We start from the raw sequence: 25671 nt of genomic DNA on the forward strand, positions 1-25671 counted from the left end.
AGAATCGGTTTTGATGCTGAAATTGTGGCGGGCACTGGGTTCACCCAAATCGCAATTCTCTGGCGTCTCGATATTGGCATCAATGCGATCCACTCCGCACATACAGTAAATGCCTTTTGCATATCATTAGCAGGCCTGACCGGTATTCTCTAGGACGCCTGCGATTCTCCACCTGCACCGGGGGGAATTCCCAATGGCGAGATTTTGTTGTGCTTTCAAAAATCGGGAAACGGACGCCGTGGCTGATGAGGAATGAGGGGAGGCGGGAGGCAGGAGATACAGAGACACAACCATGGGCTGCCGGTCCTGACACTAGCGGGCTGGCTGGGGGTGGCGGGGGTGGCCCTGCCAGGGCCGGGGGGTGGGGGGGGGGGGGGGGGTAGTGACGGTGAGATGGGTCGGGGGGCCAGGGTGTTACTCGCCCACGGTACTGGGGCGGTGTCCAGGCATGGACCACCATTGTCGCGGCCTGCAAGGCAGCCATCTTGCTGCGCATCCCACTGACCACCCACCATGGCCCCTGATTCTGCTGAGAGTTGCCCACATCATGCCGGCCTGCTGCATCCTCCACAACATCACGCAGCAGAGGGGCGATGTGATGGAGGAGGAGGATGAACGCCAGTCCTCCTCCGAGGATGTGGACATGGAGCCCGGGCAGGCACTGGAGGCCGCACAACATGTGCGCCAGGGCCAACGTGCATGGGGCGCTCTAATCAGCTCCAGGTTCACCAACTAAGGGGGGTCTGACCAGGGGCAGAGTCACCTCATCCTAGCTCCACACCCCGCCGGGCCACCTCCCCTCCTGCAATCCCCGCCATGACACCTACCTCCCTCACTACGGGGTGCAGTCCCTGGGTTGGCAGTAACAGCGGGTCTGACCCATGGGATGAGGGTGATGTTAATCCCCTCCGCGATGACCTCTGGTGCACCGCATCATCCGACAACGTCTGACCCCTGCCCATTGTAGCACCATCCACCTGCGTGATCCCTGCATGCGAACTGGCCATTCCATCACATGGTTTCATCGAATCCCTGGAGTTGCAGTGGTGGGGACTGTGGGGATGAGGTGGGACACTGGAGCAGTAAGCGCTGGCTAAACCGCAATCCCTGGGCGAAGTCTGTGGTTGGGATCGGGGACGGGGGATACCAGAAGGGCTCGTCCCATCACCAGCAGCTCCTGCAAGACATAAGACGAGATGTATGATCGCATCGTGTGCTGGGGGAGAGAGTGGGGCTGTGTGGTATTGGGGAGAGGGTGTTGGGGTGATGGTAGTGTTGGAGGAGCAGGGGTGGTGGTGGGTGTGAGGTAGTGTGGATGTGGGTGTGGTGTGGGGATGGTGGTGGGTGTGGGGGTGCTGGTGGATGGGTGGCACATGTGCCATTGGGAACCGCAACTCAACGGTGTCTCACTTTGTTGCCCAATGCCGACCTCTGCCCTGGCGACCGCCCTTTCTTTGGGCCCACTGACCATGTCCAGTGCCCTCTGCTCTGCTTCAGTGAGGGGCCACAGATCTGGCGGTCCTCCTCCAGTCTTCTCCCGCTCCTGGCGATTGTGCGCGGCCTTCTCCTGGAGGAGGGAAACAGAAAACGACAGTGTTAGACAGTCCGAGGCATGCAGCCTACGGGGTGGGTGTCTTGCGGCTTCATTGGTCTAGCACCCTGCTATGGCGGCCAGTATGGGTGACAGTATGTGGTGCAGGTTGGGGGTTCAGCTGCCCTCTGGGTGGTGGGTGGGGGGGAAGGGTTACGGGTGTGTAGGACGGTAGCAGGGGCATAGTGCTGCCTACTCACCCTGGCCACCCTGAGGAGATTGTGCAGTTTTTACCTGCACTGCTAACCGGTCCGGACCACCTCTGCACCTGCATCCAGGCCCAGAGAATGGCGGTGTCCTCCTTCGCACCCCGGCGTATAGGGATACACGCCTCTCCTCCACAGATTCCAGCACCGTCTCCAGTTCCGTGATGGTGAATCCCAGGGCCGCACGTCTTGCTGCCATCTGGTTGGCTGGGATGGTGTGTGTGGGAGTGTATTGTGTACATGCGCTGCAGCTTGTCAGCCTCCTGAGTGTCAATCCCAGACCCGGCGAATACCGCACTATTTTGTGTCGGAATCGATTGTGTTCCCCGTGGCGCTGGTACTGGCCCCTCAATCGGTCCAGCTGTTGTATAACACCACGTATCCTACCCTGGCATCAACACATAGTCTCAAGAAAGGAGAATCCGGCTCCATGTCTCTTCCGGACATGAACCTGATCATGTCACAGGTTGGGGAGGGGGTGTGGGGTGGGGGTGGGGGGGGGGGGGGGTGTATCTCAAACTGAGATCTCACTGGCACAAATCCCGTTTATGGCCGCTAGCGACATTCAGCGGCTATTACGGGATTTACGTCCATGATCAAATTAATTGCGCCCACTGTCTTTAAGATTCAAGCTTCATCTATCTGACTGGGTGGATGCAGAATATCCGGTGGCGCTATTTTGAAGACGAGCAGGGGAAGTTATTCCCAGTGGCCTGGCCAGTGTTTATCCCTCAATCAACATTACAAGAAAACATTATCTGGACATTAACACATTGTTGTTTGTGGGAGTTTGCTGTGTGCAAATGGACTGTTGTGTTTCCCACATTACACTTCAAAAATAATTCATTGGCTGTAAAATGCTTTGAAACATCCAGTGGTCATGACAAATAAAGTAAAGTCACCATCGTCCCAAATGGCCATAGGCTGCATTCACCTTTTGAGGGGGAGAGCTGACTGGTGGTGATTTAACCCGAGGATCAGCACACCTCAGGCGAGGGGCCAGGTTGAGAGGGCAGGGCCTTCATGAATAATAGTGACCATGCCAAGCACTGTTGTTATAATCGCTGTGGAAGCCAAGAACATGAAAGAACCAAACTTCCCAAATGACCCCAATGGGATAAACTGATGGTCAATATTTCACTTTTTAAAGCTTTTATTAGAACAATCAAACTAAAAGTCAACATAGCTTAAGCATGAACTGTTGCTCTGTTTATTTGGTTCTAAATATGGCGGTCAATATGGTCGCCTTCCGTAATCCTAATTATGTTTGCTTCAGAGTTGCCAGGTATCTCTCGATACCGCCACAAGGTTCAAACCCAAATACTGATCAAAAAGACGATATACCAGTTAGTTAGTTCAAAGTCAATACTATTTATTTACACACACAGTAATATCTACTCATGCACAAAATACTACAAACTAAACTATTTCTAACGCTAACGCCTATACTTAGCTTCGGGTGCCCACTCAGTCAGAGGAACAATGGCCGTTGTTCGGATCTGAGGCTGCTGGGTTTGAAGTGGTAGAGGAGAACAGCTAAGGTCATCCGTCTGATAGCGAGCGTTGACCTTGGACTTACTTGCTTCTGGTGCAGCTGGTGGACGGGTCTCTCCGCTTTGAGAGCCAATTCCAAGAGAGCGATTCTCTCTCGGGGCCTTCTTCTTATACCCGAAGGGGCTTCGCTCGCTTTTGGGCGGGCCCAGAACTTGGCCCCAATTAATTGGGCCGTATCTCGATCACTCGTATTGATCTTGACCAATAAAGGGGTGGGTGCCCTGATGGCTGGGCGGGTCCTATATGGCAGTTGGCCTTGCTTTGTTACGCTTTGGGTTTGGGGAACTGGCGCCGTAACGTTTGGAGCTAGATCGGTTGCTTGAGTGTATTTCCTTTGTTCCCGGAGATGGGCCATCAATATGTTCATTGCCCTACAGTTTCAGTCCCGTCTGGGAGCTGTCTCTTCAATGCAGGCTCTGTGCCCACTTGCTTTCCTAACATTGTCCATAGTTCCCTTCATTCATTGCGGGCATCCATTTTGTATTCTGGAAGTGGCCATCCCAGATGGCTACAGAACTAACAGGCAAATTGTATTCTGTTGAAACTGTAAATTACACTTTAAACAGCTGATGCAACAGAGGTACACATCTCATATTCCTAAGACAATTTCCTCAGCATGTATGGCATTAATGTCAGCCACAGTGTCCCCACTGTTCTTCTCACCTTGGGTTGAACTACTTTTCCTCATGAAGAATTTGATCATCAGGTAGTCTCTGACACCAGCTTTACCACCCACACTCTGTGTTCCATGGGTGTAATGTCCAGCAAAAGGATTACCTTTCTGGATCCTACACAGCTCTACTCCTGGCATCAGTCTATTTGGTCTTCTCCTCCAGCTGTTACAAGACTTTTCATCTTCCAGCCATCTTATACTCACAGCTTCACAGCCACCATCATGTTTTCTCTCTACAGAAAAGCAAAACTAAACATTTAGCCCTGCTGGTATTGACCACAGGCAGAACTCCAATCTCTCAGCCTGTTTGGTTTTCTCAATTAGCTTCTTTCCTCAGCAACTGAAGGCACGGGTTCACTTTTCAGAAGTCTGATGTCACATCCAGAAAAATCAATTTTAAAAACTCCTTTCCTAGAAACATGGACCTCGTCGCTGTTCCAGCTGGGGACAGTCCTGAAAAATACAGACTTTGAACCCATTTCATCCCAGTGTAGAAATGCAATTATTTAGGCAACTCCATCCTGACAGGAGAGGGAGTGATAATCCTGTGTTACCCTAAAGGTGGCATTATTGGCATATTGACCTCTTCAATAAAGTCAGCTCACATTTTGAATGGAAATTCATGTAATGAAAAAATATTGGGCTCAACAGGGCCTATCCTGTTCAATTTCAAAGACACAATATTTTTTCTTTGAAGTCTTAGCAGATTTGATAAGGATCAGTGTTGACTATTTGCTGTATGTATGCAAAGATGTACACAGATTGGACAGGGTTGATCCTCCTGTCCAAGAAGGTAATGAAGATAAAGGAGGGGAACTAGAAAAATAAATTTGAATCTATCCTGATACTCCCCCTGCAAATTATGCGGTGGTAAAGAGGAATTACAAATATAGTGGGTTTTTGTACGATTCATTTTTTCAAATGCAATTCTGCACAAAAATATAACTCTCTTCTTTATCATAGGCCAGCAAAATCTTGCCCCATAAGTCAGTTGCAGAACTTTTAAGGTCATGTGAAAATCTCCACCAAGGGTGAGTGGCATGATTTATTGTCAGAAATATGGTTGTGAAATTTGCTACTTAACTACTTTCTGTATTTGTCCACTTGTGCCAATGTGTTTGGACCTACTCTTGGAGGAACGGTCAATTTTACTGGAGACGAAGTTGAATCCAAACTGAGGCTTTATCAGTATCAGATGTGTGGCCTCCCACAGCAGCTGACAAAATGGCTGCGAGCTGAAGGCCACGCATATTTATAACCCGCCTCCTGGGCAGAGCTAGCATGCAGGGGCCACAGGTGAACCTGTAGTGCAGGTTCTACCATACAACCTCTAATATCAGAACACAGTGGTTTACCACACTCTTGCAGTAATCATATAGTTGAGGGTTGTAAATCTTTGGAATTTTCTACATTAGACCCGTAGATGCTCAGTCATTGAGTACATTCAAGGGTGTGACTGAGAGATGTTTGAACTGTGAAGGAATTGAGGGATATGGGGATCGGGTGGGAAAACGAAGTGGAGGTCAACTACCAGCCATGATCTTATTGAATGTTGGAATAGACCTAAAGGCCAAATGACCTACTCCTGGTCCTATTTCTTACCTTCTTAAGCACATGGATGGAGCTTAAGAAAACGTCAGGAACTGAGTGACATGCTCTTTCACAGAATCAGAAAAATACAGTGCAGAAGAGGCCCTTTGGCCCATCGAGCCTGCACCGACGCATGAAAAACACCTGACCTACCTACCAAATCTCATTTGCCAGCACTTGGCCCAAAGCCGGCGGGAAATTCCCTGTAAACTCCGCCACAAATGAAGTTCAAAATTTCTCCATTAAACTCCACCCTTCATGACTGTGATCCTTCATCAGAATAATTTCTGATGACGGGTCACAAACCTGCAACATTAACTTTCTTTTTTTTCCACAGATGCTGCCCAGCCTGCTGAGTTTTTCCAGCATTTTTTGTTTTTATTTCAGATTTCCAACATCTGCAGCATTTTGCTTCTGTGTGGCCTAGAATATATTGAGCTAAGTCCATCTTCATACAGTTCGTCAACTGTTGGCCATATTTTAGCACTGAAATGGCACAAGAAATGATAACCTTGCCCTGATGTGAAGGTTGAGGCACATTGCATGGGGCAAGGCAGAGAGAGAAGTCTTGCTTTACTCCACTTCACATGGGAGTTTAATGCTAACAATGTGAAAGGAAATCTGAGAACGTTGAATGTTGACAGTGGGTAATAAATTATATTCAGTAAATGTTCCATTCCAGAATGGAAAAGCTTATGAAATTTGGCAACATTTTAGAAGAATAGAAGAAGGGATGCACAACAATAAAAGACTCCACATATATGCAAGGCCACAGAAACCACAGACTGTCTTGTGGCCCAGTGGGTAGTGTCCCTGCCTCTAAGCCAGAAGCTCCGTGTTCGAGTCCTACCCCAGGTCTTAGTGACAAAGGGAGGTGCGACCAAACAGGTTGAGTATCAACATGCAAATCCTTCTGAATGCGCCAATGGCTGGCGGTAAGACCAGGGGAGACTCCTGATCAGCCACACTTGATGTGGAGTGGTGCCCCTCAAGCTATAAGCCTCTGGCGACAGAGTAGTCACTTGTTCCAGGAATAATTAGCTATGGAAATAGATGAAAATTTGCTTTAGTGCTCCATTAGGAGCAGGAAGAGAATTGGAATTGCCGTCTCTGAAACAACACCGTTTAAATGATCGTTGATGTTTCAAACTGCCTGGTAACTAAGTAGTTACAGTGCTATCTCAGCCAGCTAGATGGTGGTAGTCACAAGGCTGAGAGTTCCCTGTACAGAAAATATTAGTCATTGTGGATTTCAGCCACATGGTCAAGCAATACACTAACTGCCAGGTAACTTACATTCCCATAACCTGGGGACAGGAGGGAAATGGAGGAAAACGCATCCTGACACATTCACCTATTGAGGCTGAGTAAAAGGTAGGAGTGCTGCAAGCGGGTCGCCCACGAACTACCAATGTCACAGGAGAAAATAATTTTCAAATTAGGAGTTTAAAAATGATATAATAATTGTACCATTGTTAGTGTGCTGACTATTTTGTCCTGTACCGCTCATGCACACTTTTCTTCCCTGCAGTATTCGGAGTTTACCACACAAGAAAGCGTCAATAAACTGTTCTGATGAATCTGAAATGGCTTGTAAGATCCCAGGTATGGAAGGGGGAATTTGGAGTCAGTTTGACATCAGCTTGTAATATGTGGAATTTCACCAGACCAAGCAATCTTGTCGTATGGGTTAAGCAAAGTATGTTTAAAATCACACAGACCAGGTGCACCCTTGGGAGTTCTTGGGTACATGCGCCGGTTTAGCTCAGTAGGCTAGATAGCTGGTTTGTGATGTAGAGCAAGGCCAGCAGTGCAAGTTGAAGCCGTACCAGCTGAGGTTAAACCTTGCCCCTCACCTGAGCTGTGGCGATCCACAGGTTAAATCACCACCAGTCAGCTCTCCCCCAAAAGGGGAAAGCAGCCTATGGTCATCTGGGACTATGGGGACTTTACCTTTACCTTACATGATTATACTTCCTGTAGAACCTCATTGATGTGTTGGGTGTTCTGGATCACATACAGGTCACCAACACTTGAAGTAGTGCAACACTGTTTTTTTAAAAGGTTGACTATTTAAACATACTTCAACTGTGGGTAAATACGATACCAGGTTTAACTAAAGACCTTTGCCTTGTCCTAATCAGTTGATGCACTCAGCACATGGTGAATGTCTGTGTTGCAGGTTGTGAGCTCTGTGCTCCGAGCTGGCTGCTACTCGAATGAGCGGGAACTCTGATGTCCCCTGTCTTTATAGTGCGTGTGCTCTCACTGGTGATTGGCTGCGGTGTTGTGTACGTTGATTGGTCCCACTTGTGTCCATCAGTGTGTGTCTGCACCATGATATACTGGTGTATATTATGACACTCATTGCAGCAGCAAGAGGCCCTGGTGTACGTTTTGACAAAAAGCTTTCCTGTGATAAGGAAGCAGCACGACAAAATCAGTCTAACCTTGAAACGTGTTCTGCAAAGCAACAATCTCTATGCTCTCTTGAGAGGGGTTCATCAAGAAGAAATATCAAATTACATTGAAGTGAATATCTATGTGAAAATTAAGTGGAAGGAAGAAATACTTTGAATATTAATAATCATCTTTATTGTCATAAGTAGCAGACATTAACACTGCAATGAAGTTACTGTGAAAAGCCCCGAGTCGCCACATTCCGGGACCTGTTCGGGTACACTGAGGGAGAATTCAGAATGTACAAATTACCTAACAGCACGTCTTTCGGGACTTGTGGGAGGAAATCAGAGCACCCGGAGGAAACTCACGCACAGGGAGAATGTGCAGACTCCACACAGACAGTGACCCAAGCCGGGAATCAAACCTGGGACCCTGGAGCTGTGAAGCAACAGTGCTACCCACTGTGCTACCGTGCTGCCCACATTACAAGACACTACGCATCTCACCCATAGAAAATTCCAAGGCATTATCTTACTTTTTACATAGGCTTGTTAAACCTTAAAATAAATGTAATTTAGTGGGGTAACATGCAATCAAAATGGTGATGTGTACACAAAAGACTAGATTTTCTTTCTCTGATTTGCCCCCATTGAAAAGAGAAAAAATAGGGTAGTGTCCTACTGATGCAATTGTGATGACTGGAAGACTTTAGAAATATTGGATTCTAAGTATTGGGCATTTTAAAGGTTAAAGGTCTGGGGTCAGAGTGTGGATGACTGCAGTGGTCATGTTTGTTTAAAACTAATTCTGTTTTGCAGGGTCTGGGTGCTTTTAGCATCCAGGAGATGAAATGGACAAGGAATATGTTCTTCAGTCTGGACTAATGGACTGTGATTTGACAGGGACAGTCCCTGGGGAGTTAATATGCTTTTCAGTCTTCAGAAGTAATTTTGTTTTTCAGCTTGGGGAGATGAGGTAATTGCAGGATGGAGCCAAGGAATTCAGAGAGACATATTGAAAAGCTTTAGAGAGAGAGACATTTTGAAAACCTTTAGAGAGTTAGTTTTTGGAGAAGGTTTCGAGGAGAAGAATTGAATTCTGATCTGCCTGGCTCTGAGGCCACAATTCTCCCACAGTAAGATAGATTAAGAGCTGTATGTTTTTCTTTCTTGTTGTTTAATGGGAAATTGAGTAGTAGTGCTTAAGGGGTAATTGTAAGCTGTTCTTTTTGGTTAAAGTTAAAAAGTTTAATATTTTATTTATAATCAAGTTTTGTTTTTAAAATAACCAAACTTCATGCAGTCACTCCTGGAGTGAATCATTCTTTCCTCACGTTCTTACAAATAAACTAAAGTATTGGGATTTCTGTCCAGCATCCTAGCCACTGTTGGGGTCTGATCTGGGATCGTAATGCAATCTTACCCCAGAAAATAGCCATCAAAATTTCACAACCTGCATATTTCTCTTCATTATTACGATCTGACTTGAACCAACATACCACATATAAAAGGGGATAGATGGCTGTGGTCAAATTGTCTCTTCAATTTCCCCAACTAGGACCTTAACTGGTATTGGCCAACACCACTTTACTTAAATAACAGCAGTACCACTTTACTTATGTTGGTAGGCACAGCTCTGCAACATCCCCAGCCCAGATACTTGATAAAGGAGCCCAATGGTGAGGAGCTTTCTGAGATGCTTCTGGAGATTTTCTCTATCACTGTTTTTTGATTGTTTGGGGTCAGGAGCTTCTCTGAAAGAATCTCAGGGAAATGTAAATTTTGGAGTGGGTGATTAACTTTCACTACAAGCTAATTTCTATGTTACAAAAGTCAGATGGGAAAAGAAATGGAAACGGCTAGCTGAGGAAATGAAGCATCACAGAAGATACTTGATTCAACTGTGTTAATACCACTCGATGTGGTTCTCAAACGTCCTACTTGTGTTATTTTATGAGGTAGTGCATTAGGAAATTATTCACCCCCACCGCCCCATAAACTATTGAAGATTTATGCCTTCCCCTGTCTACAGATTTGCAGCCCATCTCAAAAAGGAACACGGCCTTGTCAGTAGCTGTTAAAGTGATTACAGCACTGAAATGTTATACCACTGGGTGATTCCAGGCAGCTTTGTGGTAACCACAGTCACATAAATCAATCGACAGTACACCACCGAATCTAAGTGATAGATGTTCTATTCAGGTGGACCTCACACTTTGTCCTTCTCTGTGGACCCTGTCAAACATCAAGGACAAAAATAAGCTTTCTTCAAGTAGCAGGATTCCCCAAAGACAGGATGCAAGTTCTGGAACTCATGTTGCATTGAACGCCTGAATGGGAACTCGTCAAATCTTATCTTGCGAAAACGACAACTTTCTATTAAGGTGTAGCTGGTAACTGCTACCAACCATTTGATTTTGTACATGAATATTTGTTAACCAGGAAGCTGCCATGATACGTTGTTATTCAATAAACAACTCTACCTACCACGATGAACCGGACACTGATTTGAGTGGATTGATTGAATAGCGGGGATATGCATTGCACCCCAGATAGGTGTCACCTATCTCTGGGGTTGTCAATTATTTTCCTTCAGAGGCTCTAATCTTGTAAAAATAAAATCACATACACCCTGTAACATAACGCAAGCAATTTTATTGTACAACACTTTGTTATACAATTTAATATTCTTTATCCTTATTTTACTTACTCAATGTGAAACATGTTGCTGGTGCTGAACAACAATTCTGTCGAGGCATTAAGGTACCTTTAACAATCACACATCTCATACTCAGTATTCATCCAGGGTCTGTTCTGCTTTAAGCTCCTAGATTGTTAGCTCAGGATCATAGACTGTCACTGTGAGGGCGCTAAACTGTCAGTGGAGCTGATAATATGTCCATATTAGCTCTTGCTACTCTTCTTGTCCATTATTAACGAGTCAAGCTAAACGCACCCGCTGAGGCTGGGCACTGTCTCCTCGACAACATAGCACTGGAAGGATTCATAGAATTCATAGAATTTGATGACCAAGAGCCTCTGGGGATTTGTAGCTGTTCCCTGTTCGTCACATCCTGTGTTGGGCTGAAGTCGGGGACTGAAGTGATAGTCCACTCTGGAGCTGACTAATACCTTGAGAGTGAAAGGTAAAACAATGTATGCCCCTGGTTATTGTAACCTTTGGCAATCAGTATTAAATTGACTTCAAATTATCTGCAAAATGGAGACTGGGCGATCTGCTTGAAATGGTTGCAGGGATCCCTGTTTAAGAGCCTCAATCTGCAAACCTTCATCCTCCACAGCTTAATACATGTATAATGAAGCCCTCAAGTCCACCAGAATCACTATGGAGAAAACAAATAAATGTTGCAACCCCATTTTGGGTGCTCTGAAAGGTGTGGAGGATCATCAAAGCACAGGCCAGCAAAGGTTTCAAGAACAGTGATTATCTGCTGCATTCTAAACACTGTACACTTTCCAGAGGATGATTAGAAGGAGAATGAGGTGGAAGGTGGTAAAAAAAGACTCTTCATCACCAGATCATGCAAAGGTTGACTAGGAAGATGAAGCAAGGTTTCTGAGAAATCTGTTGCCAGATACTCAAGGAAAGAATGCAGGAAATAATCCACAATGGTTCCGAATAAAGAACAATCATGGCTTTCATATTGGACCATGTGATATTGAAAGAGCCCCATGCAATAAATCATTGACCCTTTCAGAGATAAGTGTGTTGCTCACTGTATTAAGAACAAGGAGTCACTTTAGTCATCAGCATAGTGCACAATCACACACTTTGGCTGACTATTTCAAGCCTCATTTATTACAGTAAGTCACACAATGCAATGTTTGGGGCTGCTGAATAACATGGCTATCCCCAGTGTCTAGTTTCTTACTAATATCTGTCCCAACCTTAGTTCTATGTTGTTCACTTCTATATCATGAAGGTGACTGGAATGTTTGTGTTAGTGACTCCAATGATGGAGCTGACACTTGTCTTGGTGATATTGCTGTCTCTGAATGAACATTGTCCAGTTCTAAATCTCTTGTGCTTGCAAGGAGCATTGGACTCTTGTTCAAAGCTTTGCTGAATTGAAATCAAGTTCAAACCCTGACCTCTCACCCTTGCACCAGAATTATCCAGTTTGTAACGAGAATTCTCTTCAAGGAATCTTTGAAGTTTACAAAACATTTCTCCAAATTAGACAAGTAATTGAATAGAATCAAAGTGAAATTTTACTTGAGATTTGTTTTCATTTAAATCTACTGTATTTGATTAACAACAGCCTGTGATGAAATAGCATTAATTTATTTTCTTTTTATCAAATTTAAAGCTGTAGGAGATTATATTCTTACAGCGCCACAGGTTGTGGGACGCGTTGTCAGTCTCCCAGGTTCATCAGTTGTCGAGATCAAAATAGTTGTTGCAGGTAAGCAACTAATTAAACCTCACTGAGATCAGTATAAAACTATAATTGGATTGAATGGGCTCATCCTTACAGGAGGCTCTGTATGTGGGACTGAGTTGCATTAAATTGTCCTTTCACCTCTGGAATTCCAATTTGAATCACCCAGACTGAAGGGATAAAGGTTTTCTGTCTAGGCAGGCTGTAAGGAAATGACTTTGGATAGTCTTGACCTAATGAGCATTAGTTCACATCATTAAACTGTCTCATTTAGACACATGCCAGGAAATTTTGAATCATCACCATTGATGAAAAAAGAATCATTCCTGTTTCCATAAATTAAGATAATCCAGTTGTGACATAATCAGCAAAAGAACCAGAGATTTTTTTACACTGCAAGTTGTTGTGGATCTGCAAATCACTGCCTGCAAGCATGCTGGCAGGAGATGCAACAGTAATTTTCACTGTATGTGAAGAGAAAAAGATTTGCAGAACTATGGGGAGAGAGTGGGGGGGGGGGGGGGGGGGGGGGGGGGGTGGTTGAGTTAATTGGATCGATCCTTCAAAGAGCCCAGATAGGCATGATGGGTCGAATGGCCTCCTTCTGTCCTGTAAGATTCTACAAAATTGGTTCTCACAGAAACCACTGATCCCAACAGAATTTGACACAACTAACTTTGTGCATTATTTTTGTTGAAACTTTCAGGCCATGGTGCCAGTTTTGTCAACAAATGTATTTATCTATAAAAATTAAGTGAGCAGGCTAGCCAGTGTGCACACATAAGTCAGGAGAGTGTGAAATCTGTCCATTATTCTGGACGAAAGGCAGTACTTACCTTTGTATCATGGTTTTGGAAATCATTGTGTTGTCCTAGGTTGACAATTTAACAAATTGAAGTGAAATCACTGATGCTATGTCGGCAAATGTGACAGTAATGTTCACACTTAGCAGTGAGGTAGTGACCACAGAATTTGCTTTAGTCATGATTGAGGAATTGAGGCTTCCCCTGCTGTTGCACAAGTGCACCCATGGGATGGTTGATTCCAAATTACTGCATCGGATTCACTGATTGGCATCTCACCTAAAAGAAGACAAAACTGACAGTGAAGCCCTCCATCACTCCTTTTCTCTAATTCTTTTTTTTTTAATGTATGTTATTACAAACATGTATCAAAACAGGTTGCAACACATAAACACCCGGAAACATATTTCCCAGCAATCAACTATACAGTCTGTACAAATTTTCCCCTTTCCACTCCCGCCCCCCCACCCCCCCCCCCCCCCCCCCCACCCCTCTCCCCTCCCCACTGCGACGAACAGCTCCTCAATCAAACACAGTCACAAACATTCCTCACCTTTTCTCAAACCCCTCTGCAGAGATCCTTAACTCATATTTTATCCTGTCCAACCACAGGAAGTCGTTCAGGTCACCCATCCAAGCCGTTAACCCCGGTGTCGATGCCGACCGCCACTCCAGTAAAATTCGCCGGCGTACAAACAGAGAGGCGAAGGCCATGACATTGGTCTTCCTCCTCTCCATGAGCTCTGGCTTCTCTGAAACCCCACATATCGTCACCAAAAGGTCCGGGTCCACCTCCTCTTCCACTACCCTGGCTAAGACCGTGAACACTCCCACCCAGAACCTTTCCAGTTTTTCGCAACCCCAAAACATGTGCGCGTGATTCGCTGGCCCCCCGCCCACACCTCTCACACTCATCTGCTACCCTCTGGAAGAACCCACTCATTCTCGCCCAAGTCATATGCACCCTGTGCACCATCTTACATTGTACAGGAGGAGGTCCAGTTTGCCCTATGCAGTGCCTCACTTCATACTCCCCAATTGATCTCCCCTCCCAACTCCGCTTCCCATTTCTCCTTGATCTTCACCACCCGCTCGCCTCCTGCCCTCCCCAGCCACTTGTATATATCCCCAATTCTTCCCTCCCCTTCCACATCCGGAAGCAGAAGTCGCTCCAACAGGTTGTATCCCGGCAACCTCGGGAAATCCCTCCAGACCTTTCGCGCAAAGTCCCTAACCTGCAGATATCTGAACTCACTCCCCCTCGGCAGCTCTACCCTCTCCCTTAGCTCCTCCAGACTGGCGAACCCCTCCTCCAAATACAGATCCCTGACCTTGACCAGCTCCAGTTCCCTCCACCTCCTCTATACACTATCCATCCTCCCTGGCTCAAACCCATGATTCTCGCAGAGCAGCGTTAACACCGACTTCCATTCCATCCTAGAATGCCTCCTCAACTGATTCCATATCTTCACCGTGGACTGCACCACCGGGCTCCCTGAATACCTACTTTGGCCATTGGCAATGCTGCCATCACCATTGCCCTCAAACTAGACCCCTTACAAGATTCTTCCTCCATTCTAACCCACTCTACCCCTTCTTCTTCCCACCATCGCCGCACCTTATCCACATTTGCTGCTAAATAATAATAAAGCATGTTCGGCAATGGCAACCCCCCCTCCTGCCTCTCCCTAATAAGCAGGGTCCCCCGACCCTCGGCACCTTCCCCGCCCATACAAAGTCCGATATGATCGTGTCCAATTTCCAAAAAAAGGCCTTTGATATAAAGATCAGGAGAGCGTGAAAAATAAACAAGAACCCCAGCAGAATATTAATTTTCCTCACTTGGACCCTCCCCACCAATGTCAACTTAAATTTGCCCACCGTCCCAGCTCATTCACCGGGAAAACCTTACATTTCCCTACATTCAGTTTATACCCCGATAACATTCCAGACTTCCCCAGCAGGTGCATTATCCTTCCCATACTCCCCAGCGTATCTGAAACATACAGCAACAGGTCATCGGCATGGAATGACACCCGATGCTCTCTCTGTCCCCTCATAATCCCCCACCACTCCGCCAACCTCCTGAGAGCCATCGGCAATGGCTCTATGGCCAGCGCAAATGATAACGGCGACAGGGGACACCCCTGCCTCGTCCCCCTGTGTAAGTCAAAGCTCCATGAGCTCATATTATTCGTCATCACGCTAGCCTTTGCCGTCACTTACAGCTACCGCACCCATGCCACAAATCTCGGCCCAAACCCAAAGCCTCCCAAAACCTCGAATAAGTACCGCCACTCCACCCAATCAAATGCCTTCTCCGCATCCATGGACACCACCTCCTCCGGTACCAGAGCCCCCAACGGTTTCATCACTACTTCAACAGCCGTCTTATATTACTCGCGAGCTGCCTGACCTTCATGAAGCCTATTTGATCTTCTGCAACCACCCCTGGGACACAATCCTCCCCGCCAACAACTTAGTCAATACTTTCACATCCGTGTTCAATAGTGAAATGGGCCTATATGACCCACATTCCACCGGTCCTTCACCTTTTTCAGGATTAGCGTGATTACTGCCTGCGCCATCTTTCTGGCAACTGTTCTTTCTCCAGTGCTTCATTAAACACCCCCAACAGATGGAGGGCGAGGGAGCGGCGTGGAAAAGACTGGAGAGAAAGTCCTGTAAAGGGACGAGTTTAGAGGCGCTGGTGACGGCGCCGCTACCGCTCTCACCTAAAAAGTTTACCACGAATCCGGTGGTGGCGGCAACATTGAATATCTGGGGACAGTGGAGGCGACAGAGAGGGGTGCGGGGAGCCCTGGTGGGGTCCCCAATCAGGAACAACCATAGGTTCGCCCCAGGAAGAATGGATGGAGGATTTCAGAGCTGGTACCAGTTGGGAATTAGGAGGGTGGGAGATTTATTTATAGATGGGACTTTTGCGAGCTTGGGAGCATTGGAGGAAAAGTATAAGTTGCCCCGGGGAAATTTCTTGAGATATATGCAGGTGAGGGCGTTTACTAGACAACAGGTGAGGGAATTTCCGTTGCTCCCGACACAGGGGATACAGGACAGGGTGCTTTCAGGGGTGTGGGTCGGAGAGGGCAAGGTGTCAGAGATTTACCGAGAGATGAGGGAAGAGGGGGAGGAGTCGGTGGGCGAACTAAAAGGAAAGTGGGAAGAAGAACTAGGGGAGGAGATAGAGGAGGGTATGTGGGCTGATGCCCTAAGCAGGGTAAATTCCTCTTCCTCATGCGCCAGGCTTAGCCTGATTCAATTTAAGGTGCTAACTAGAGCACACATAACGGGAGCAAGATTGAGCAGGTACTTTGGAGTGGAGGACAAATGTGGGAGGTGTGGCGGGAGCACGGCAAACCACGCACATATGTTTTGGGCGTGTCCGGCACTGGAAGGGTATTGGAAGGGAGTGACGGGAGTGATTTCGCGGGTGGTGAAGGCCCGGGTCAAACCAGGCTGGGGGTTAGCTCTATTTGGAGTTGCGGAAGAGCCGGGAGTGCAGGAGGCGAAAGAGGCCGACGTTGTGGCCTTTGCGTCCCTAGTAGCCCGGAGCAGGATCCTACTCATGTGGAAGGAGGCGAAACCCCCCGGACTGGAGGCCTGGGTAAATGATATGGCGGGGTTCATTAAACTGGAGCAGATAAAGTTTGCCCTGAGAGGATCGGCTCAAGGGTTCACCAGGCGGTGGCAGCCATTTCTCGACTACCTAGGGGAACGTTAGAGGGAAGACAGATGACCAGCAGCAGCAACCCAGGGGGAAGGGGGGGAGGGGGGGAGGGGGGGGGGGGTTAGTTTAGTTTAGGTCAAAGATAAAGGGGTTTTGTTACTTGTGTATTGTTAAAAATTTCTGTATTGTTATTGTTGCATTTGCTTTGTAAGAAGGGAAAAATTGTTGTTTGGGAAAAAAATTTCAATAAAACATATTTTTTTTTAAAAACACCCCCAACAGATGTGGTGCCAGGCTGTTGCAAATTCCTTATAAAATTCCGCTGTACCCATCTGGCACTGGGGCCTTCCCCGACTTCCCCTGATACTATCCAGCACCTCCCTCAGACCTAGGGGCTGCTCCAACGCCTGCCTCTTTGCTTTCTCCACCTGGAGATATTCCAGCTTGTCCAGAAACCTCTCCCTCCGATCCGCCTTGTACAGTCCCTCGTAGTATTCCCTAAATGCCTCGCTTATCTTACCCGGCTCCGACACCACACCTCCAGCCCCAGTCCGTTTCTGCAATATTTCTCTAGACGCGGCCTGCCTCCGTATCTCATGCGCCAGCATGCAACTCGCCTTCTCCCCATACTCATATTGCACCCCTCTTGCCCTGCGCAGTTGCCCTACTGCCCTACCCCTTGTCAACCTGTCAAACTGCCCCTGCAACTTTTCTCTAATTCTTTCATGTGATGTGGGCATTGTGGCAAGACCAACATTTATTGCCCATCCCTAATTACCCTTGAGATCCATCAAGAGTCAACCACATTTCTGCGGGTCTGGAGCCAGACCAGGTAAGAATGGTAGATTTCCTTCCTTAATGGACATTAGAATACCAGATGGGTCTTTGCAACAAAATTGATGATTGTTTCATAGCCACCATTGCTGAGACCAGCTTTGAATTCCAGATTTTTAAAAAATCAAACTAAATTTAAATTCGACCAGCTGCTGTAGTGGGATTTGAACCTGTGTGCCCAGAACATTAGGTTGGCCTCTGGATTACTAAGTCTAGTGGCATTACCAGTGTGCCACCATTAGTCATTGTAACAAAAGTTCTGCCACTGAGTCAAATTGACTCTTCTAGTTGACATATTTGCCAGGGTTTTGTCAAACAGCACGCTGTTCCCAATGCAGTGCACATCGCTTACACTCTTTTTCCCATTTCCCACTCGATTACAATTGAAATTAAAAGTGGTGCCAAACACTGAGGTCCAATCAAGAAGCCTCTGCAATGCAGTCTTCTGCTTTCTCCAGTCATTTCTCATGATTGCTTCTTGTCCTTCCCAAAGGTGCAGACAATAATAATAATCTTTATCAGTGTCACAAGTAGGCTTACATTAACACTGCAATGAAATTACTATGAAAAGCCCCTTGTCACCACACTCCGGCGCCTGTTCAGGTACACTGAGGGAGAATTCAGAATGTCCAATTCACCTAACGAGCACGTCTTTTGGGGCTTGTGGGAGGAAACTGGAGCACCCGGAGGAAACCCACGCAGACGCGGGGAAAACCAGCAGACTCCGCACAGCCAGTGACCCAAGCCGGGAATCGAACCCGGGGCCCTGCCACTGTGAAGCAGCAGTGCTAACAAGGTGCTGGACCTGCGCCATTTGTTGCTCTTTTTAGCCTTAGTTTTATTACCTCTGATTATGTCACCTTTGCTCACGAGTCGCCAGGTGTCTTTCTGATACCGCCACGTGGTTCAAGCTCGAGTTATGATTAATAAGTCAGCACACCGCTTAGTAAGATTGAAATCAACGGTCATTTATTATATACAACAATTAATGCTTACACAATAATCCTACTATCTATATAGAAACCTATCACTACTGGCCAATACTTAACTTTAGGAAGGGCCCACCAGGTCAGGGAAACGATTGGCTTATCGAATCGGATCTGGCCCGCGGGATTCAAAAAGGCTGATACGGATCGATGGCTAGGAGTCTTTATCGGGTAGCGATCGCTGGAGTCAGACTTACTGTTTCTGGTCGATGTTCTTGCGAAGGTCTCGAGCAGGTGAAGAAGGGAGAGAGAGAGAGATCTGAACTTGGCCCCTCACTTTATAGGGCCCAGGGGCTTCCCGCCTCTCGGGGCGGCCCTTGACCCTGAGTCCCAAGTGATTGGACTTGTTCTCAATCACTGGGTTCAATATGTCCAATAACGGGGCGATTCCTCGATCGGAGGGTGGTCGTTCACCTGTCTTTGTTTCGGCCACTGCAGGCGCCGACAGGTCTGGCCCGGCATTCAATTGCTAATATGTTGCAATTGTTCCCGGGGATAGCCGATTAAACTGCAGATGTCTGGGTTGATGTGCTGCTAATAGTCTTGAGTATCGATCTGGGCCGACCTCCCCAGAGCCGAATATGCTATTCTGTCTGCAGCTGTCCGTTTGTGTCCTGTTGGCTGCTTTTCCCATCAGCCTTTTCGGTTAGCCATTTTAAATCGAGTTTTGGCCAAATTAATAGGGAATCAGCCATTTTAGGTGGCTACACATTACTGGTCCAAGTGTAGCCACAGCAGAATTCAGAGCAAGCACTGTCACACCCAAGCACACCCTCCAGCAGCACGATACAGTCAGTGGCCCCAATGGCACAAGGATGGCTGGTGCCCCTCCTCTCCCCCAGCCCTTCAGAATGCCAGCCAGGGGCTGAGGCTGTCACCAAGGAGGATAAATATGCCACCCCTCATGTGGTGCCATCATCATCCTCGGTCTCCTGCACCCCTGTGCAGTAGGACCCAGTGTTGAAGTCAGCATCCACAATAGTGCAGGTGCAGCAGCCTGGAGAATGACCACACAGTCACCTCCACATCACCTTGGTTGCACGCAGAGCGAAATGAGTAAGCTGTCTGCACTTCCTCCGAGGCCAGTGGAGTGGGCAAATGCAGAGGCCATCTCATCGGGCAGAGCACTGGCAGAATCCCTGGAGTGATTCTTCCTGCAGCTGTGCACCTTTTTCCATTATGTAAATACTTGAAACCAGAGGTGTGAGCCTCCTTTAGTTAATGGCAGGGACAAGGAAAGAGGTGTGAAGTGGTGAAGGAGAGTAAGGCTATGTCAGCAGTGTTGGTGAAATCATCCTCCATTGGTGGTAAGAGGTCAAATGTTGCAGGCCGCACCTTCACATAAAGTGTTAACACAGGCAGGGCAAGGTGAGAGCCATACCATTCGGTCCCACTGGGGCTGAGGGGGTCATTTGAGGCGCGCCAGGATCAGATGATCCCTGATGTTAATGGCACCCTGGCGAGACATTCGAACCTCGTGTTATGCCCGACCATGTCCCTGCACAGCATCCCGCTCCCCCATGCTCTGCATCATCTTCCTCTTCTCACTCCTCCTCTGCCAACTTTTGCTTCTCCTCTTCGATGGGTTGCATCCTTTCAGGGCCTCATCCTCTTCAAGGTCCACACATCTCTGGAGCGCCATGTTATGAAGATTGTAGCAGGTCGCAAAAATGAATGAGACCATCGAAAGAGTGCTGCAAGACAATTCAAATCCACCCCTTCCATTCTCTAACATCATACCTTAGGTTATGATGTTGCCAGAGTACTCCTATCCTCCTTCTATAACGTCACAATTGCAATAGTGGAAATGGGTGACCCAGATCTTTCATTCCGATGAACTGCCTCCTCCCCATCCCCCAGCTTTTTATGACAATCAGGAAATAATTGGACATTTCACATGAATCTACTATAATTATTGAGGTTTAATTATTGAGGAAAGGGGTCATTTGAAGGATTTAGTACAGTTCCATATGTGTGTACAATTCAACAATTTAGCCAGTGAGTCACTGAACCATGCATTGATGATCATATGACCTTACGAAGTGAACGTTATGAACGTATTTGTCCAAAAATACAAGATTGACTATGCTTCAAGAGTAACAACAGCTGAAGAATGTGAAACATCCTATATACGTGCAGATTATTATTTTTTCTGTGAATTTAACAAGAGTTTTAATTATGGAATTTTTTATTAAAACAGCTGACAACAGTTCTCCACCCAACCTTCAAGGAATTAACACTGACGACAGACATTGCATCTACATGGACCTGCGACAGTTAGAGTGGGATGAAACCCATGGCTATTGGAAACCACAAATTGCAATAGGAAACAAGTAAATCTAACCAACATTTTTTTTAAATTATATTTTGCAATGTAATACATTATTAATTTCTTCTTTATCTCTCCTCTGCTGCTTCTTTTCTCTTTCTATTTCTTTCTTTGCAGGTAAACAAATGAGGGGGGAAAGATGTCAAGAGCTCCATCTTTCCTTCCAATCCCCTTTTCCCCTCTTTTTGGTCTTACCATGACCCCTACTCTCCCCTTCCTACTGTACTCTCATTACCATCACTCAGCCTACTTGCTCGCATTACTATTCCGCTTGGATCCATATTAATGAATACTCTTCTCCACCCTTCTCACTGCTGCCATCCACCTCACATTTTAAACATTCCTTAGTCTGCTGCCCCCTCACTATTACTGTCAACTTGTTGACTGTCCTTCAAGAGGAATTACATGCTTAAAAAATTCAATTTGAAGGTTTAAGGAATAGTCAAAATACAGATGATTGAAAACCTCTATCTGCCCTTCACCATATATGTCTCTCCCTTTTTCCCCTTTTCTCTGAAATAACAAAACACTTAAGATAAAACTTAACTGAATAAACCTTAGCCAAATTTGTTCTCGAGCTTGGCTTCAAATAACTTTGAAAAACAAATGAGCACAAATATGAAAATGTCGGACTTTGATCCCAACCCCTTCTCTATCTATGTGCGGCCCATAGTGACCTTAACCGCATGTTCAGCTTTCACACTTGCCGAGATGATACTGTAGTGGTGCATGTTGCAGACGTCTTGAGAAACACAAAAGGTATTTATTAATAAGAAAAACTGTACAGTGCCCTGCAGCCTCACGGCTGCCCCAGAACACCCCACCAGCTGCCCCAGTCCCTACATGTCTTCTACAAATCTTCTGCCTAAAAGAGGACTCCACCCCCTGAAGCGATTGGTCACTCTCATTCTCAATTGGTTCCCCCAAGCCAGGTAACCCTCTTCTGCTGTATTACCCTTAAAGGGACAATCACCAAATCCCTCCTCCTTTAACTCCTTTATACAATCTTCAATAACCGCTCAGTCCTCAGCTCTGACCAAACATTATACACAAGAGTTGGACAATTTTAAATTGAGTCTTTGAGGGGGTTTTCTGTTTTTTATAGAGCAATGTAATTCTGTAGTCTGAGATCCTTCCACAGGATCGATATTAACAGGAACTTCAAATAACAGGTACCTATTCTCGCATAGGCAGTTCATTACTGCTTGCTTCCATGGAGACATCGATTATGTCTATAACTGGTTGACTGGTACTTTGGTGATGCCAACACTACTGCTGGAGCATCGCTCTACTCCTCAAGTGGTCCACATGTTTACGAATGATCCGTCCCTCCAAGTCTATTGAGTACAACAGGATTCTGGTCTCAGAGACAATCGGCTGGATTCTCCATTCCTGAGACTAAAGGCTGGATTCTGCCACCCCGCCTGCCGCAGGAACGCCACGGGTGAGCCGCATACAATGGAGACGTCCAGTGACATCAGGCGGATTCTCCGGTCGCAGGGTGATGCGGGCGGAGAATCCCGTCCCAAGTGTTGATGCTGGAGCAGGATTCGTGGACTTCCACTTCAGCAAAACCGCCGCCACACCTGGACCGAGTCAGCGACTATTGAGGGGCTAGTACCAGTGGCAGGTGGAACATAATTGATTCCAATGAGAAATGGTGGGGGATTAGTCGGTTGACACTCAGGAGGATGACCGTGCTGCAGCCGAATATACACACTGCTCTCCCCACACACACCATTCCAGACAACAATGTGGCAGCGGGGAGAATGGTGCCAAGGTTCACTGATGCCAAGCGCGTGACCTTCCTGGATGCGGTGGAGGAGAGGGAGGCCACCCTGTACCCCGGCCCAGGAAGGAGGCTGGCAGCCACCGGCATTCAACGTGACTGGGAGCAGGTGGCAGAGGCAGTCAGCGCCACCAGCAACACTGACGGACCGGCCAGCAGTGCCAGAAGAAACTGCACAACCTCCTCAGGGCAGCCAGGGTGAGTAGACAACACTGTGTCCCTGGCACTAACCCCGTCCCACATATCCATAACCTGACCGCCACCCCCCCACCTGGAGGGTGTCTGAACCCCCACCCTGCATCATTTTCCGGGACCCATAACGGCCACCACGGCCACCTGCCTTGGCCACTGGGGCCACCAGTTGCTCAACCCCTGGACTGCATACGTCAGTCGGAATGTCTAACACTGTCGTTTTCTGCTCCCCCTCAGAAGAAGGCCATCCATAACCGCCGGGAGTGGGAGAAAACTGGAAGGGGATAGCCGGACCTGCAGCCACTGACAGTGACTGAGCAGAGGGCCCTGGACGTGGTCAGTGACCCAGATGAAGGGGAAGTTGCCAGGGTGGAGATTGGCCGTGGGCGAGGGAGTGAGACCCCACTGACTTGTGGTTCCCCATGCCATGCTTGTCAACCCCCTCCCCAACACCACTCCCATACCACCATCACCTTACCCTCACCCTGACCCCTACACCACCCTCACCCCGACCCTCACTCCCACACCACCCCCACCCTCACTCCACACTACCCTCACCCTCATTCCCATCCTCACCCCCACACCACCCTCACCCTCACCCCCTCCCTTACTCCCACTTCACCCTCAACCCCACCGCCCACACTCACCCCGGCCCACGGTCTAATCATTACATTTAGTGGTGATCACATGAACATTTCTAAGCTCCACTCCCCAAAACATGCTTTAAAATCTTCTCTCAAAATAATTCCAAAATCCAGACCAGTTTTTCGAAATTACCCTTTTAAGAAACGCTTCCTTCCCCACTTTCAACAGTGAATCCAGTCCAGGAGTTTACACCAAGCTCTTTACGATTTCTTTGTCTTGGCTGCTGTGCAAACTACAATTGCTTTAATTGTTGATTCCCAGACTATTAAAATTGCATCAGCTGTTTGGTTTACCATTGAAGGCTGCTGCCTCCCTTTAAATCTGGTTACTGTAATTGTCTCTTTAACTCAGAACAATTTATTTATACTTCTTTGCATTCTTCTGAAAAATGCCTTGGTCTCTGTTTGCTTAACTCCAGCTGTTGTAAATATTCTTTCTATCGCAGTTTCCTGATTATCTGTACTGTAACTTGTACTTTCGGAAATCTACCTCTTTGCAGCTCCCATCCTGCCCAGTTTTTCTTCTGCCAGAGTTGAGAGATGATTACTCCCAAAGGCTCTGTCTTCACCTGCAATCAAATTAGCTAAACTAAAACTTAAAAGCTTCTCTACCTTACAAGGTACCAATTGCTAAGCAATGCCCACATACCTCTGATGGCCTATTTATTCTTCACGCCTTCGCCCTCTCTAAGGACAACAGAAACACAGTTGGAACTTAACCAACCTCCACACATACAAACACCTTTGTCCAGCATGAATCTAAATATAGGTTTTACCTTTTGAGGAACAAAAACATTAAACTAAGCACACTTAAAACTATACCTTATTTCTAATGTTTATCAATGCAGATCTAATTCCCTTAAGTCTGCCTTGCTTTCCTAACAGTAGCTTAAAGATGTACTTTGCAAGCCTCATTACTATTAAAATCTGTGTGCATTTGTTAAGCTAAGGAAGTGTAAATGGGCATTGTATCTTTTTTCGTGTTCATTAAAAAATGTTTTTCTTGTCGTTAAAACTAATTAGCAGTCCTGTGACTCTGTTTCTCTACATTTTATAAAAGAAAATTAATCGTTACAGTCTTTTACACCAGGGTTCCATTCTGGAATCATCCCGTCCCATTGTAACACCAACTGAGCTCATGACACAGGAATTCCTCCTCTGCAGCATTGTTACTAATTTGATTTGCCCAATGTGTATGCAGATTAAAGTCACCCATAATTACAGATGTTCCTTTATGACATGTGTCTCTAATTTCCTGCTTAATGCCATCTCCAACATCACCACTACTGTTTGGGGGTCTATATAAAATCCCCATTAACATTTTTTGCCCCTTGGTGTTTCTTAGCTCTACCCACACAGATTTCACATCGTCAGACCTAATATCCTTCCTCACTATTGTGATAATTTCCTCTTTAATGAGCAATGCAGCCCCACTGTCTTTTCCTTTGTATCTGTGCTTCCTAAATACTGAATACACCTGGATGTTCAATTCCCATCCCTGGTCAGCCTGGAGTTACATCTCTATAATCACCACTATACCATACCCGTTTACATCTATTTGCACGATTAATTCATCCACATTATTGCGAATGCTCTGTGCATTAAGGTACAAAACCTTAAGCCTTGTCTTTGTGACATTCCTTGTCCCGTTCCTATAATTTTGCACTGCAGCCCTTTTGATTCTGGCACTTGATTTCCCCACTTATCACTTTTCTTATTCCCCATTCTGTCTTTTGTTCTTATCCTTATTTCCCCCTCCTCTGACCCCCTGCATAGGTTCCCATCCCCCTGTCATTTTAGTTTAAGCCTAAGAGTTACTTCCTAACTCTCTATATTCTGCTTTTGGGACTGCATCCCTGTTTTTTGACCTATGTCATTAGTACCAATGTGTACATGACCGCTGGCTGTTCACCCTCCCTCTACAGAATGTCCTGTAGCCACTCTGAGATATCCTTGACCCTAGCACCAGGGAGGCAACGTACCATCT

The 25671-nt window shown here is 46.6% G+C and overlaps 1 protein-coding gene across 1 annotated transcript in view; it reads left to right on the forward strand.

Moving 5' to 3' along the window:
* The window catches only part of LOC140427342 (uncharacterized), a 157405-nt gene that overhangs the window by 48986 nt on the left and 82748 nt on the right, over positions 1-25671 (forward strand). The window contains exons 6-9 of the mRNA XM_072512894.1: positions 4988-5055; positions 7146-7219; positions 12348-12443; positions 20931-21063. Of these exons, the coding sequence (XP_072368995.1) occupies positions 4988-5055; positions 7146-7219; positions 12348-12443; positions 20931-21063 (371 nt within the window). The remainder of the gene's footprint in view (positions 1-4987; positions 5056-7145; positions 7220-12347; positions 12444-20930; positions 21064-25671) is intronic.

The sequence above is a fragment of the Scyliorhinus torazame genome, chromosome 7 (assembly GCF_047496885.1).
Source record: "Scyliorhinus torazame isolate Kashiwa2021f chromosome 7, sScyTor2.1, whole genome shotgun sequence".
Classification (NCBI taxonomy): domain Eukaryota; kingdom Metazoa; phylum Chordata; class Chondrichthyes; order Carcharhiniformes; family Scyliorhinidae; genus Scyliorhinus; species Scyliorhinus torazame.